General features: G+C 50.7%; 1 protein-coding gene across 8 annotated transcripts in view; it reads right to left on the minus strand.

Moving 5' to 3' along the window:
• Nucleotides 1-112: 112 nt before the first annotated feature.
• The window catches only part of INPP4A (inositol polyphosphate-4-phosphatase type I A), a 117,655-nt gene continuing 103,312 nt past the window's right edge, over nucleotides 113-14,455 (minus strand). For all 8 annotated transcript variants that reach the window (XM_069583887.1, XM_069583886.1, XM_069583882.1 and 5 more), the window contains 2 exons: nucleotides 11,149-11,303; nucleotides 113-2,594 (listed from right to left, as the gene is read on the minus strand). In XM_069583887.1, the coding sequence (XP_069439988.1) occupies nucleotides 2,462-2,594; nucleotides 11,149-11,303 (288 nt within the window). In that variant the 3' untranslated portion in view covers nucleotides 113-2,461. The remainder of the gene's footprint in view (nucleotides 2,595-11,148; nucleotides 11,304-14,455) is intronic.

The raw sequence follows: 14,455 nt of genomic DNA on the forward strand, positions 1-14,455 counted from the left end.
GGCTATAAACAAGAGTTGTCATGTTTACAGACAATGCAGTGCCCATCAGTGATGGTCCAGCCAGGTGCTGGCCCCAGAACCGTCCTCAGGCAACAGAAGGACTCAGGCCGGGTTTCATGTTGTCAGTTGTTTATTTGTCATTCTGAGACTCGCACGTTTGTAGCATACATGGCTTTGAATGAGCTAGGAATATATAAAACAGTAACTGTGTGTTTATCAATACTGTCCAAAACAAATAAATAAAAGTACCTTAATGCACTAAGGTTGGCAAATACAATTGTGTAGGGACAAAACTGTACTGTTATAATGTTTGTACATGTTTTAAAGGAAACCAGAGGCAGCTGTGCTGCAGACGCTTTGACAGAACCCATCTGAGTTTTCGGTACGTCTCAACATTTCTAAGTGGGGGCCTTATAGGGAACACTGGATGGAACCCGTTTTACAGAGACCTGGACCACTGCCTGTCTTCTGCTGTGGGAAACGCAAAGCTCCCGTGTGACCTGAGGAGCCGCGGCTCTCGCGGTGAGCAGTGTGGCCCCCCTCGGCGAGCGTGCCCAGTGCCGCTGGGAGACCCACAGTCACACAGGAGCCAGGGAGTCACGCTCAGGTGGAACACTGCCACCGGAGTATCTTCTATGTGATTAGCCAAGTCTTAGACTCTCCTGGCGATCCATACTATGTAGACAAAATTAGGAGAACATTCACGACGAGGTGCCACATGCAGAACTGCTAACACGACACAGCCTTTGCTGTGTTCCCTTTCGATAAATGCAGGTAATGCTCTTCAGACCAAAAAAAACCCTGAAAGTTGTATGAATAACATTAAAAATTCAAGGGGATTTTTTAAAAGGTACTGATGTTAAAGTGAGTAAAGACGGAAATGTAGAGCTAGCGAGACAATGAAGTGGTGGAGGTGAAAGACTACATCACGATGGACGGGGGTGGGCACGGCGGGAGGAGCTGACACCAGCGGTGCGGTGGGCTTGCTGGGCAAGCTTCCCTGCCTCCGTGCGCCTCACCGGCTCGCCCTCCACACCCGTCCACACTCGCCAGTGGGCGCCGGGGGACAGCAGGCTCCGTGTGGGAACTGGCCTCTGAGGAAGAGGGGGTCCGGGAGGCCACCTGCCTTTGCCCGTGCCTGATGCCTGCCCTCCATCCCTGCACGGGGGGGGTCCTGCCTGTGCTCCCCGGGCCTGAGCCTGTCACCTGTTGCCCGATGGCATTTCTAAGGGAGCCCGAAGAATAACATTCAGAATTTCAGACACAGGAACTTTCTAAGGGTTCACAACTCTTTAGGATCAACATCATGCGTGTGTGCCACATGTACTTCTGTCACAGCCTTTTAAATAACATGAAACACAATGATAAAAACAATTGACAGAACATGAACTAAGAAAAAACTCTGCTCTGTGCGATGACTCATCTTAGAATAGATGACCAAACATAATTTTCTATGAAATTCCTAAGTCTTATGGCCCATTAATCCCTTTCAAAATCTCATTTCAGGAGACAGTTCAACCTTCTCAACAGCCATCTTACATACCAGAATTGAGTAGAGGGTAGTAACAATTATTGCAGACCTAAAGACACTTTCATCAGACATTCAAACATGATTGCACTATCTTCTCGAAGCCCCCCAAAATTTGAGAAACCCACCAGAGACCTATTTGTAAAATATTTAGGTGTCCACTGTCTATGCAAAATTCCCCATTGTTGACTGACAGGCATCAGACATACCACATGAGCGGTCCTGCGCTCTGGGCCAGGGCTACAGACAGCTGGCCTCACCACCTCCCCAGACACCTTGTTCCCTAAGGGACGGTGGTGACCCCACCGTGGGTAGCTTTGCAGGTACTGTCTTCTGACAGATCTTACCTCAGGCTGACTTCGCAGCTTTTCCTTTAGCTGCTGGTTCCACCTGAGTAGGCACCGGTAGGCTGAGGCATCAGATGCACTTGCCCTGCCCGCGTGAGACAGCAAGCTGCTTTTCCCACAACTTCCCTTGAACATTTCACATTTAGAGGTCTGCCCAGGATCCAATCATTTAAACTACTGTTTAAATTTTCCATAGGGATTTTTAAAAAGTAGGTTGTAAATCAATGTTCAAGTTGGAATTACTCAGTAGAAAAATAAGGTGAGCAGCTGCCTAAGAGGGCATTTAAAAAAGTTTCAGCATTTCAGATGCACCTGGCTTGGTTCATACAGGTAACTACGGATATCCGTGTGGTGACGGCTGAAGGCTACTTGAAGGGGCAGTTGTTACTATCCACAGTAGTGAGCCCGACAATACCTGCTATGGATTCCAACGCAAAAAAACACATGCTCCATAGACTCTTTAGTGAAATATTTTAAAAACACAAAAGTAAAAACCAATCCTTCAGGTCTTCTTGAAGAATTCGTGTATGAGACTAGAGGGTACCCACATTTATTACGTAACAGCTAATGAGAGGAAACCGTGTGTTCATGTTTCAACTTTTCCGTAAGTCCCTTCAGGAGGCCTGTAATGCTTGGGGAAAGCCTTCAGCTGCAGGGAATTAAACGCATATTTGCGACTTCCAACATTCTTCATTGTATTTTCTCTTCGACAACCCTCACTGGGGAAAAAAACAAGCACAAGAAATGATAGCAGTAAAAAAGGAAAAAAGAAAAGACAAACTCAGATGAAATGATTATTTTCATAGCATTAAAAAAAAAGTTGATTAGTTTAAATGGGTGCCAGACTCCTTTACAACAATACACGCAAGATGGCGGGTTTCTTTCTGAACAAGGTAGTTAAGCAGCAGAGAGATGGACATGGCCTGTCTGGGACTGCAAGGTTGCCCTTCTGAAAGCAGCATGTATCCAAGTGGAGGATGGCTTTTTCTTTAAGATAATGGTTTCATGTATTTCACATCGGGTTTTTCTGAGAAGTCGATCTAACTAGTGGTTCAAAGGGTCTGTCAGAAAATTCAGTGGGAACAGTGCTACTCTTGCTGAGAGACTTTATAAAAAGCTGCATTTTTCTCTGTGGGAAAAGGCTGTTAACGGTCTCAAATTCAAAATGCTGACTTTCCTTCCTTTAGCGTGTAGCAAAACCGTCTGGCTCAGAAGGCGGCTCTCACATGCTGCCGCCACTAGGAGATGCATCCTGGGCACACAGCCATGCTGTGGGCCTGGGCGGTGGCTGCACAGCTCCCAGTGCCGGAGCGTCCTGAAGTGACCCCACCAAGGTCACCTCTTTGAAGAGCGCCACTGAGCCACTGAGAGCCTGCGGGGGCCCTTCCCTAGAGAATCTGCCACCAGCCTCTCCTGCTGCACTGATCACAGGTTGTCATGGCAACCCAGTGGGCAAAGCAGATGCTCTGCAGGAGGATGAGCCTTCGACAGGCCTCATGTCCCCACTGGGACCTCAGGGGAGCTCTCTGGGGGATGTTCTGGTCAACAGCAGACCCAAAGGCAAAAGAGATTCCAAACAGGAATGACTTCCTGTAGCACAGTAGGAGTTGATAGTTTTATATTATCCTAAGACTAACAGTTAAATCAGCTAGTTATCAAATTTAGTACAAAATCCCTTTATGAGATGCAAAATTTGCAATTACCAAGAAACTGATTTTTTTTTTTTAAGTATTTCAAGTTGTATGAAGACCATTATGTCATGCGTTTTAAAAAAATATCAGTGGCGATTGCTCAAGCCTTTAAAGGTGAAAATGACAATCTCATTATCAAGAACATATAAAATAATTTTGGTAAGACAGCAATTTTATTCAAAAGATAAATGCAGGTAGTTGATAGAAAAATATCCACCTGTTTGTTACAAAGTAATTTAGAGGCTCAGATATGCTTTGTCACAGAGCCTCGAAGCCTTCAGCCAGGTGTGTCTCATCTGTGCTGAGTGCCAGGGCCGTATGAGCAGGGAGCCCCCAGAGGAAGCAAAGATTATGTTGGTTTAACATCCAGTAATCGGATAAAAATATTCTATTGGAAGCAGAAGCTACAGAGGTGGTTCTTTAATCTTTGGAAACTTTCATTATCAGACTATTTCAGATATGGCTTCTCCATTTACAAAGAAATGTACACACTTTTTGGAAACCACCTATCACTAATAAATGTCAAACTGCTTTGAGGAACAAAGAATAATTTGTGAACTTCAACATTACCTTTTATTTACATGTTGAAGAGGCTAATTACTGGTTTAGCTGGCTGAATACACTTGAAATTACAGGCAGGGTTATACTTTAATTTGTAAGTTGTGTTTACTTTCCTGTTTGAATTTGGTGTGAATTTACAAAATCTGATGAGGCTGACTGCACCCCAGCTCCATCACGCAGTATTTGGACAAGCTCGGCCAGGCACCTGGCACTCAGGTGTGGAGGGGTGGCTCTGCGCAGTGGGAACTGGCACTTTCGGCCCGCCTCATCCTAAGGTAGAACCGCTTAAAACCCATCACAATGGCTGCATAATTTTTAGGAATCCACAGTGCACACTGAGAAGGTCTTAGATAGACTTTTAGAAAGAGGGCTTTAATTATTTCAAAGCTTCATGATTTTTTAAGTATACTGACATTATTTTAAGAACATCTACTTTTTAAATAAAGAATTAGTATTGAAACCTCACATGGCAACTCATTTTAATGATGGCACTGGTTTTTTCTCTTCTGGAGGGCATTTTCCCTGTTAGAATTGAGAATGTATCTGGACACATGAGTGTCCTGGAGATCCTGAACACCTAGAGTCGCCTGTGCTAAAGCCATCTTAGAGCCAGCGTTAAGCTTAGAGTCAACCCAAACCATCAACAAGCGGATCAGTGACTCCCCTTTCCTGAGCATATCTCCCCATCTTATATTATCCTGCCTGTTTCTCACTAAAGCAGAGATTTCACATATATATTTAGCCTGATGTCACAAGGCCTTCATGACATTAAAAAACTCAGCCCCAAGGCACACTGGGCTTCTGTCCTCAGGTGTTCTAAAGCAATACCACCACCCAGAGCCTCTGCTGACCTTGTGGACCCTCTCTCCATCCAGCCTCACGGCTGCACAGCAGGAATGGACTGCCTTCTGACTGGCCCCTGAGGAGAAAGGTCACGGGCCTTAGCCTCTGGCCGTCCATCTGTTTCTCTCGTCTCAGCAGCCAAGTCTACAGCGGGCAGGAAGGCCTGGCAGGCAACACTCCATCCAAGGGCAGGCCATGGTGTCCGTGAGGCTCCTGTGGGGGCCTTTAGGCCCCTGGCCGCAGGCCCCCTAGGCTAGGTGGTGGGCCCCGCCTGGGAAGTGGAAGGGAGGCCACGTGTGGTCAGAAGGGCCCCCATCCACACACAGCCTCTGCCGGCCTGGAGGCGAGCAGAGTGTCGCTCCAGGGGGCAGGGCTGGGAGCCAGGCACGCGACTGCGGGCACTGCCTGCCCTCTTCCCAGTAAAGCAACAAGGTGGCTTTTGGGAAGCCACCCCATGTGGAGGGGACAAGTAGTGGACACAGCTCTCTCCCAGGGTCACAGGCTGGCAGGACCTCGGCTGTGCCCAGGGCCATGCTGCTACAGTTCACCAGAGTGACTCCGTCTTGAAGGAGGGCGGGAGCTGTCACGGGGCCGCCGCCGCATTCACTCTGGGACAGGCAGGGTAGAAGAGGGGGCCCCGCCCCCGTGTGCGAGGAGGGCACCCCGTCACCCTAGAATGTAAAGCCTGTGTCTGCTGTCTGTCGTCCACTGCTTCTCCAGTCACACCTGCCTCTGCTGTTCCCAGAACCCAGACTCAGATCTGAGGCCAAACCAGAGAAACCTCAGAGTAAGTACTAGAAGTCTGGGGGAGGCAATGGAGAGGCCAGATTTTCTGGTGGATGGGTTACGTGTGTGCCTATGGAAAGCTCCTGGAAAAGCCAGCTTCTCTAAATTCCCTCCAGTGTCTCTAGGGTGGTGAAGAGAAACCCACTTGTATCGAATGCAGTGTAGGGGGAAGCTGGCTGGAGGCTGAAACAGAAGCACAGCGTAACCTGAGCTGGAAAGCCGAGAAGCCACGGCCTGCTTCTCACACAGGCTCGGGGGGGTTTCCCTCTCAGCCCTCTACTGCCTTCAGAGGTGTCTGGCCACCTTTTTCCACATGGGAATGTTAAGGTTACACATTTTATAGACACCGCCATGTTAAAGAGTGAAGTCCTAACCAGGCCAGTGGTTAGGACTCAGCACTTTCCCTCATGAGGCCCAGGTTTTATCCCTGTTCAGGGAACTAAGGTTCTGCAAGCCTCGCGGTGCACCCCCCATGCAAAATTTAAGAGTAATGAGAACAGAAACCAAAGTAGCCTTTTCTCTCTCACACCTCTATCTGGCACAACCACCCAAAAGTTAGGTCTCATGTTTTGGTAAATTTTGATTTTGTTGTTGTTGTTATTAACCATGTTTGATTTGTAAGAGAGAAAAGATATCAGGACTTGAAACTGAAATTAAAAATACTAAAAATTAAGTTTTTTTTAAAATGAAAATAGCTACTTTAGGAACAATAAATATAGCCAACTTTTAAATGAAAACTGCTACTTCAGGAAAAATAAACATATCTAACTTTAAAAGCCTTTTGTTACTATATGCATTAATTCCCAGAACAGTTCAGTGACCATTAAAGATTTAAAAGAGTAATTCTAAAGCCACGTGCAACATGTTATCTTTATGTGCCTGTATGTGCCTGATTTGATACAATGAGCTACTGTACTCACAGCTTTGGGTCATCCCAACTTGAATAACATAAGAAGGGAATGTGATGATTCTGCAAACTGTTTGCTACTGTAATTTTAGGGACTACGCTTTGAAATGAAAGCAGAAAGTGCATGTCCTATTGAATAGGTGTATCTAGGTGAGCCAGTGAGAAAGCATCGACCCTTTTCATTTCTCTTCAGAAGGAAAGGAAAGGTTAGCAGTACATTTAAAGAATAGTATCAAATATACAAATTCTCTTTTGACAGAATTCCTCCCTCTAGGAAACAGGGCACACAAGATATACAGGTAATAAAGAGTTTTACATCAGAAAGTAAGAGGTTTGATACAAGTAATTTCACGCCAGCTAAACAAAGCAGTAACTTTCTGCAAGAACATGTTACAAGCACTGAAAACTCTACAGAACTGAAACGGACACGTCCTCCTGGTGAAATAATTTGGCAGGTATTTACAGTTCAGAACAACAAAATGTCAAACTGTAAGGCATGAAATATTTCTTGGCGGACCATGCTCTGACACATTCCTCCTGTCCTGTTAGGTACACGGTGGCTGGACAGGTGCTGGCACTTTTGTTTTTCTTGTGACTTACTAATTTTTCATCAAGACACTCATTTGCAACGCAATTTGGCCACCAGGTATGCTATGCTCAGAAAGAGCCACACAATCAGTAAATTGGGGCTCAGAGCAAGTAAAGGGATAGAACAGAGGAGGCTGGGGTCTAGCCTTAAGTCTCGGACGGGCACCAGGCCGCTCAAGTTCTTCTGCGTGACTACCTCCCGAGTTCCAATGCTGTGAAAAGGAAGAAGGTTGGGAGAAAGGAAAAGAAAAAGGGAAAATAAAAAAAAAAGAGACACATGCAATGGATTTTTTTTTCCAAAGGTATGGGGGAATAAAAAGAGGAGAACCAAAAAATAAGATTAAAAAAAAATGGAATGAAGCCACAATAAAAAGAAAAGATGATATGCAGAATGGGCGTGAAAGGGACACCAAAACAAAACGAGCACAGTTACAAGAAAGAAGAGAGAGAGAGAAGTGAAAATAAGGAAAAATACCGTAATCTACTGAACACACACGTGTAGGCTGACTAGATGGTTTTCCATGTTCGCTCCCGGGGCCGCCAAGCACACGCCATGCTGCCCAGCCATGCTCACACATGCGGCTGGACGTGGACTCGAGAAAGCAGGCCGAACATGAAGAACCACTGGGGCGTTTGACCTTCTCACAGATGCCTGAATGGCAGGATGCAACTGATTCCGCCACGGCTGCCTCCTGATGAAGCACCCAGATGACACCCGCTTCCCTCGAGCTGCCCTGGAGGCAGAGCCCACAAGGACCCTCTGTGGCTTTCAGGCTGAGCAGCGGCAGGGCGCCTTGTCCTACCAGACAGCATCTACCAAGAGCCCAGCTCACTGGAAACTCGGTGCGTCCTCCTTTGGAGCTATGGAAGCAGAGCTCAGAGGGGAGGTTCCTGGAGGAGCCCGGATGCCACGTAACTACAGACACTTCAGGCTGTGAGCACTGGTGGTCATGTCCCCAGCCAGGGCAGTCTCAGGGGTCACTGGGCTACCTATAAAGGCTGATTCTGGACTCCAGCCCCTGCGCTGGGGACAGCAGGGCAGCGCCAATGGCGAGCTGGACTTGGCTCCGCCGGCGAGAGCCAAGCAGGCACATCTCTTCCCAGCTCCCCGGTGTCGCTCGGCAGCCTGAAACAGGCCCCAGTGAGCGTGTTTGTGCCGTAGAAATGGAAAGACCAGACAGGTCACTTTGGGGGTAGTTGGTTCTGTTTTGGGAGTGAGCCGCTTGTTGAACACTTAGCACAGCTCTGGCCACTGCTCACCCTGGGCCTCCAGGACACAGACAGCCTGGGTGTCCTCCAGCCCAGCTCCAGCCGCCCCACCCCTGCTGCATGCTCTGCTCTTCCATCGCGTAAGATGCAAGCGGGAAGGCAAGGGAACCACCGACAGGCACGGACACAGCTCTTGCCGCCTCCTTAGGGTGCCGGCCTGACTCCAGGTCCTGGCCACGCCACAGCCAGAAACACCAGCTACGGGCCTGCCACCTTGGACCTGGCAGCCTATGAACAGACACGTCTCCCAACACGGGATAACCCAGAAAACAGGAGGAGGGGTCACCGTGACATGGAAACAGAGGCACGCGGCCCGAGCCTACAGGTCAGGCAGACAGGGTGGCGGCGAGCACGGCACCTGGGGCCAGAGCCGTGAGGACCCCAGGGGCGGCAGAGGCAAGCTGTCTTCACAAGTGTTAACACATGCTCACCATGAAGATTTTATAAAATTCAGAAAAGAACAAATAAGAAACATAGGACATTCATAACTGGAGGCAGGCGGGGGTTCCCAAGAAGCAGAGCCAGGCCACACAGTGAGGCCTGCCCCTGGGAGGAGGGCCCTCCCCTCGGAGCCTCAGGGTCCCTACCCTAACGCAGGGGGGACAGCCGGCGCCCTGGGGACGGCCAGCACCCCAGGCATGGGCGTGCTCACGACAGGGCCAGGGGTGACAGTGCGGAGGGTGGGCGGCTGCCTGGTCTGAGAGCACTGTGAGTCTGTGTGAACAGCCCTACAGAGGTGTGCGCTTCCCAACCATGGGGCTCAGCAGGGCAGACGTGGGCAGGGAAACAAGGGTGTTCGCTCACCCCTGTTCAGAGTGCTGACACTGCCCCGTTATCAACAGTTCAGTGACAGTAAGCTGGATAAATTATAGTGTGCTACAAACGGTAAGACTTCCATTTAAAGTGAAAGTCGCTCACTCGTGTTCAGCTCTTTGTGACCCCATGGACTATACAGTCCAAGGAATTCTCCAGGCCAGCATACTGGAGCGGGTAGCCTATCCCTTCTCCAGCGGATAAGGGATCCCTATCCAGCCTGCATTGCAGGCAGATTCTTTACAGACTGAGCTGTGAGGGAAGCCCCCGTAAGACCTCCATTTATTAGCCCTCCAGAATGCTCACAAGTCAAATGAGAATGGCAGCCTGAGACCAAGGGCGGATTATATCTGGTACTAGATGTATCTGTGCATGTGTTCTCTGGGTCATCCTGGGACTGGCTCAGTTAGCCAGGGTGTGGATTAGCCACGCTCATAGCCATACGTATGTATGTAACTGGCTCTCGGCTATGTATCAAGATGTTACTAGCATTGTTCCTTGTAACAGCAGGAACATGGAGAGCTGTTCTGCAGGGTGTGGGGCGGGTATGGAAGCCGCAGGAGCAGGGGCTCATTTGCACTCCCCAGCTTTCCCTCAAGGACTATCGCTCACTCACGCGCTGGAAGGTGTGAGAGTGCTCCGCATGCCAGAAGCTGCCCCAGGCCACCTGTGCGGGCGGGCAGGGCCACACAGCCCCTCGGTGGGCTGCAGACAGCAGGCGGGGCTGCCCACATGCATGCTTGAGGAGCTACGTGCCCCCTGGCCGCCTGAGGCCCCTGTGCTCAGAGACTGTCAGGATCAACCACTGTTTCCTCAAACATGTTCAAGAAACCAGCCTGTGTGGAGGCCTGGGTGGAGTGGTATCAACTGTACTCCCGCCTCGGGCCTGGCCTCTCTGATGGAGCAGACGCTCCGACAGTGACAGGTGAGCCCCCTCCATCTTTCTGGCTTCCTTGCTGCCGGGGGCCTGTGTCTCACCAGAGGAGTCCTTCCCACCACCTCGCAGCTGACGGCACCAGGGACGCCAAGGCAGGGAGAGTGAGAACTTTCTAAAAGCGCGTTGGTAAGCCGCCCTGAGGTCACGAGGTTTGGGGGAACTTGGAAAGACCGAACAGGACAAAACGGTTGTCTTTTTACTAAATGCTCCTGTCAGGAGGCAGGCACTCAGGCCTCACTCTTGTGCCCGACTGTGAGAAGGTCAAACGGCAGAGACATACAGAAAGGATAAGAGAGTTGAACACTCTGAAGAGTCTGGTGAGAGGACAAATGGGACAGAACACTCAGCAGAAGTGACTGGGAAACGAGCCTGGAACAGCATTGGTGGCTGCACGGAAGAAGACGGGAAAGCAGGTTTCTTATCCTTTCTTTAGGCATGTGAGGCGAGGGGCTCCCAGCAGGGCTGGGAACAGGGCATCGCTGACAGTGGACAGTGTCAGTCCCTGGGGTTCCCTCTGCAAACAAGCCTGTGGTCTCGGAGTCAGAACACGATTAAGGCCGGGGACGGCGGGCGGCTGCCGGGAAAGCAAGCCCAGCCCGCGGCCAGGAGAAGCGGGGCCCTGCAGTCTGTGGACACCGCCTCCTGCGACGGGAACAGCAGGAGCCTGGGGAACGCTCAGGACAGGGGTGGCTGGGGACACTGGGCACCAGGCGGTGGCCACGCGGCCGCCTCGGAGCATCCGCTTCCCTCCCGCAGTCCCGCTCCCTGACTGGAAGCACACTGTCCAGGCGGGACCGTGCCAGGGGTTTGACTTTGCAGACCTGGGGCAGTTTTCCAAAGTCAAGCCGGAGCGCGGCGGCGGCACAGCCGGGACTCACCTGCGCATGCACTCCAGGGCCTGCGTGAACACCTGCGGGGCCATGCCATGCTCGTGCTGCAGGATCAGGCACTGCTCCAGCGTCACCGACATCGCTGTGCGGTCCTTGGCGCTCTTGCAGCTGGTGAACCGGACCCCGTTGAGGCGGCGGCAGACCTGCGGACGGGAGAGCAGGGGCAGCTTGGAGCCAAGCAGGACGGCCTGCGCCTGGGGAGGCGGCATGTGGCGGCCCCTCCACTCCCAGGTCCAGCCTCGGCTCCAAGGAGCCGGCTGCAAGACAGGCCATGGCCCGGGTGGCCTCTCCTCACAGAAGGTGGCTTCCTCCCAGACGCCCCGCTGTCCATGGACCCACCTGACCAGCTGCCCCCTTCCCAACTCCGCTGGGACCGGCCCTTTGCTGTCGACCCCTGACTCTCAGCGGAGGTCAGTGCAGCTCCCAGGATACCCAGCCCCACCGGGTTTCCAGGCCTTTCTGGAAGTCAAAGCACAGACTGCTAGTCTCTGCGTGCCTCCTCATCCACACAGGTCGGGACGGCACAGCAGACCCAATTCCCTGCGGCCACCTCCTGCCCACAGGCTCCCCCCGCGAGACGGAGGCCCCGTGCAGGCTGAGGCTGCAGCCCCTCCCAAGCAGGGGCGCCTCTGCTCCCCGCGGGAAGAGCGCCTAGCAGCACGAGCTCTGCCACTTGGCACAACCCCAGACACACAGCTCCAGGTCCAGAAAGCCCTAGAACAGAAGACTTTCGGGAGTAAGTTTGTGGCAGCCATACTTGGCAATATGACCAGATCTGAGGGAATGTCAAACTACTTATAATTTTTATTTATCCCATTTTGTGTAAATATTCATAGTTTGCTAATAAGTCACTTCAGTCTTGCCCGACTCTTTTCGACCCCATGGACTGTAGCCCACCAGGCTCCTCTGTACATGGAATTTTCCAGGCAAGAATACTGGAGTGGGTTGCCATGAGCTCCTCAAGGGGATCTTCCCAACCCAGAGATCGAACCCACGTCTCTTACTTCTGCGTTGGCAAGCGGGTTCTTTGCCACTAGTGCCACCTGGGAAACTCGCTAGCGCATACTTTGCAATAAGGCAGCGTTCAGCAGGTTGACTCCAGGCCCCAGACTGCTGACGACTATGAAACCATCCACGTGCACATTGCACACAGATGGCCCTGCCACACGCCTGTGCACACAGCGCAGACCATGCGCCCATCGCCTTTCGGAGCACGGACCCCGATGAGTTCTAAATACCTGGCCACGGGAGCCTCGGATAAACGCCTCCAGGCCTGTACAAGAGGCTGCACTGTGAGAACAGGAAGAGCATCTCGTGAGAGGCCACTCTTCTACCAGAAGCCATGTGCCAGTGGGACCCAGGATGTGCCGCTCTCAGAAAAACGCCAGAGGTGCTGCGGGGAGTCGGCACCACGGTAGATGGCACCATGCCTGCTTCTCAGGCCAGGAGGCCTCAGGCGAGACCATGCAGCTACTAGCAGAGGTGCCATTGGCAGAGGGCAAAGTGCAGGCCAACACAAACGTCTCAGTTCAGTTCAGTCATTCAGTCATGTCCGACTCTGTGATCCCATGAACCGCAGCACGCCAGGCCTCCCTGTCCATCACCAACACCCAGAGTTCACCCAAACTCATGTCCATCGAGTCCGTGATGCCATCCAGCCATCTCATCCTCTGTCGTCCCCTTCTCCTCCTGCCCCCAATCCCTCCCAGCATCAGGGTCTTTTCAAATGAGTCAGCTCTTTGCATCAGGTGGCCAAAGTATTGGAGTTTCAGCTTCAGCATCAGTCCTTCCAATGAACACCCAGGACTGATCTCCTTTAGGATGGACTGGCTGGATCTCCTTGCAGTCCAAGGGACTCTCAAGAGTCTTCTCCAACACCACAGTTCAAAAGCATCAATTCTTCGGCGCTCAGCTTTCTTTATAGTCCAACTCTCACATCCATACATGACCACTGGAAAAACCATAGCCTTGACTAGACAGATCTTTGTTGACAAAGTGATGTCTCTGCTTTTTAATATGCTGTCTAGGTTGGTCATAACTTTCCTTCCTTTTAATTTCATGGCTGCAATCACCATCTGCAGTGATTTTGGAGCCCAGAAAAATAAAGTCAGCCACTGTTTCCACTGTTTCCCCATCTATTTGCCATGAAGTGATAGGACCAGATGCCATGATCTTAGTTTTCTATCTAGAGAAGGACAAAACAAAAAGACCCAAGCAAGTTTGGCCAAAACCATCAGGAGGAAGATAGGTGTCTTATGAGAGCAGACAAAAAATTAAAAAAAAAAAAAAAAAAGAAAGACAGACTCTTAAGACTGCGCAGCCCCTGAGTTAGGGAAACAGTGAATTAACCCAAATTCATAAAAATCATAACTGAAGAAGTGAGGTTGAACATGGACAAGATTACTGAATTCCACAGGCTGGAGAGTTCACGACTGAAACATGGGGCACAAGCCAGAACTGCAAACAGGTCAAAGAGAGTTACATTCCCAGGTGGTAGGGCTGGGCGCCACAGGTTCTGGAGGACGGCCAGAGGCGCAAGGAGACCCTTGCCCGTGTCTGGCTGCAGGCTCCAGTCCTGGGTAGCCTAACAGCCACTGTGGGGTGCTAGAGGGTCTCCCCATGTGTGAAATGAGGGGGTTCAGTACAGTTCAGTTCAGTGGTGTCTGACTCTTTGCAACCCCACTGGACTATAGCACGTCAGGCTCCCCTGTCCATCACCAACTCCAAAAGCTTACTCAAACTCACGTCTATAGAGTGAGTGATGCCATCCAGCCATCTCATCCTCCGTCATCCCCTTCTCTTTCTGCCTTCAATCTTCCCAGCATCAGGGTCTTTTAAAATAAGTCAGCTCTTCGCATCAGGTGGCAAAAGTACTGGAGTTTCAGCTTCAGCATCAGTCCTTCCAATGAATATTCAGGACTGATTTCCTTTAGGATGGACTGGTTGGATCTCCTTGCTGTCCAAGAGAGTTTCAAGAGCCTTCTCCAACACCACAGTTCAAAAGCATCAATTCTTTGGTGCTCAGCTTTCTTTATAGTCCAACTCTCACATCCATACATGACTACTGGAAAAACCATAGCCTTGACTAGACAGATTTTTGCTGGTAAAGTAATGTCTCTGCTTTTTAATATGCTATCTAGGTTGGTCATAGCTTTTCTTCCAAGGAGCAAGCATCTTTTAATTTCATGGCTGCAGTCAGCATCTGCAGTGATTTGGGAGCACAGAAAAATAAAGTCTGTCACTGTTTCCATTGTTTCCCCATCTATCTGCCATGAAGTGATGGGACCAGATGCCA

Source organism: Ovis canadensis, chromosome 3 (assembly GCF_042477335.2).
Source record: "Ovis canadensis isolate MfBH-ARS-UI-01 breed Bighorn chromosome 3, ARS-UI_OviCan_v2, whole genome shotgun sequence".
Taxonomy (NCBI): domain Eukaryota; kingdom Metazoa; phylum Chordata; class Mammalia; order Artiodactyla; family Bovidae; genus Ovis; species Ovis canadensis.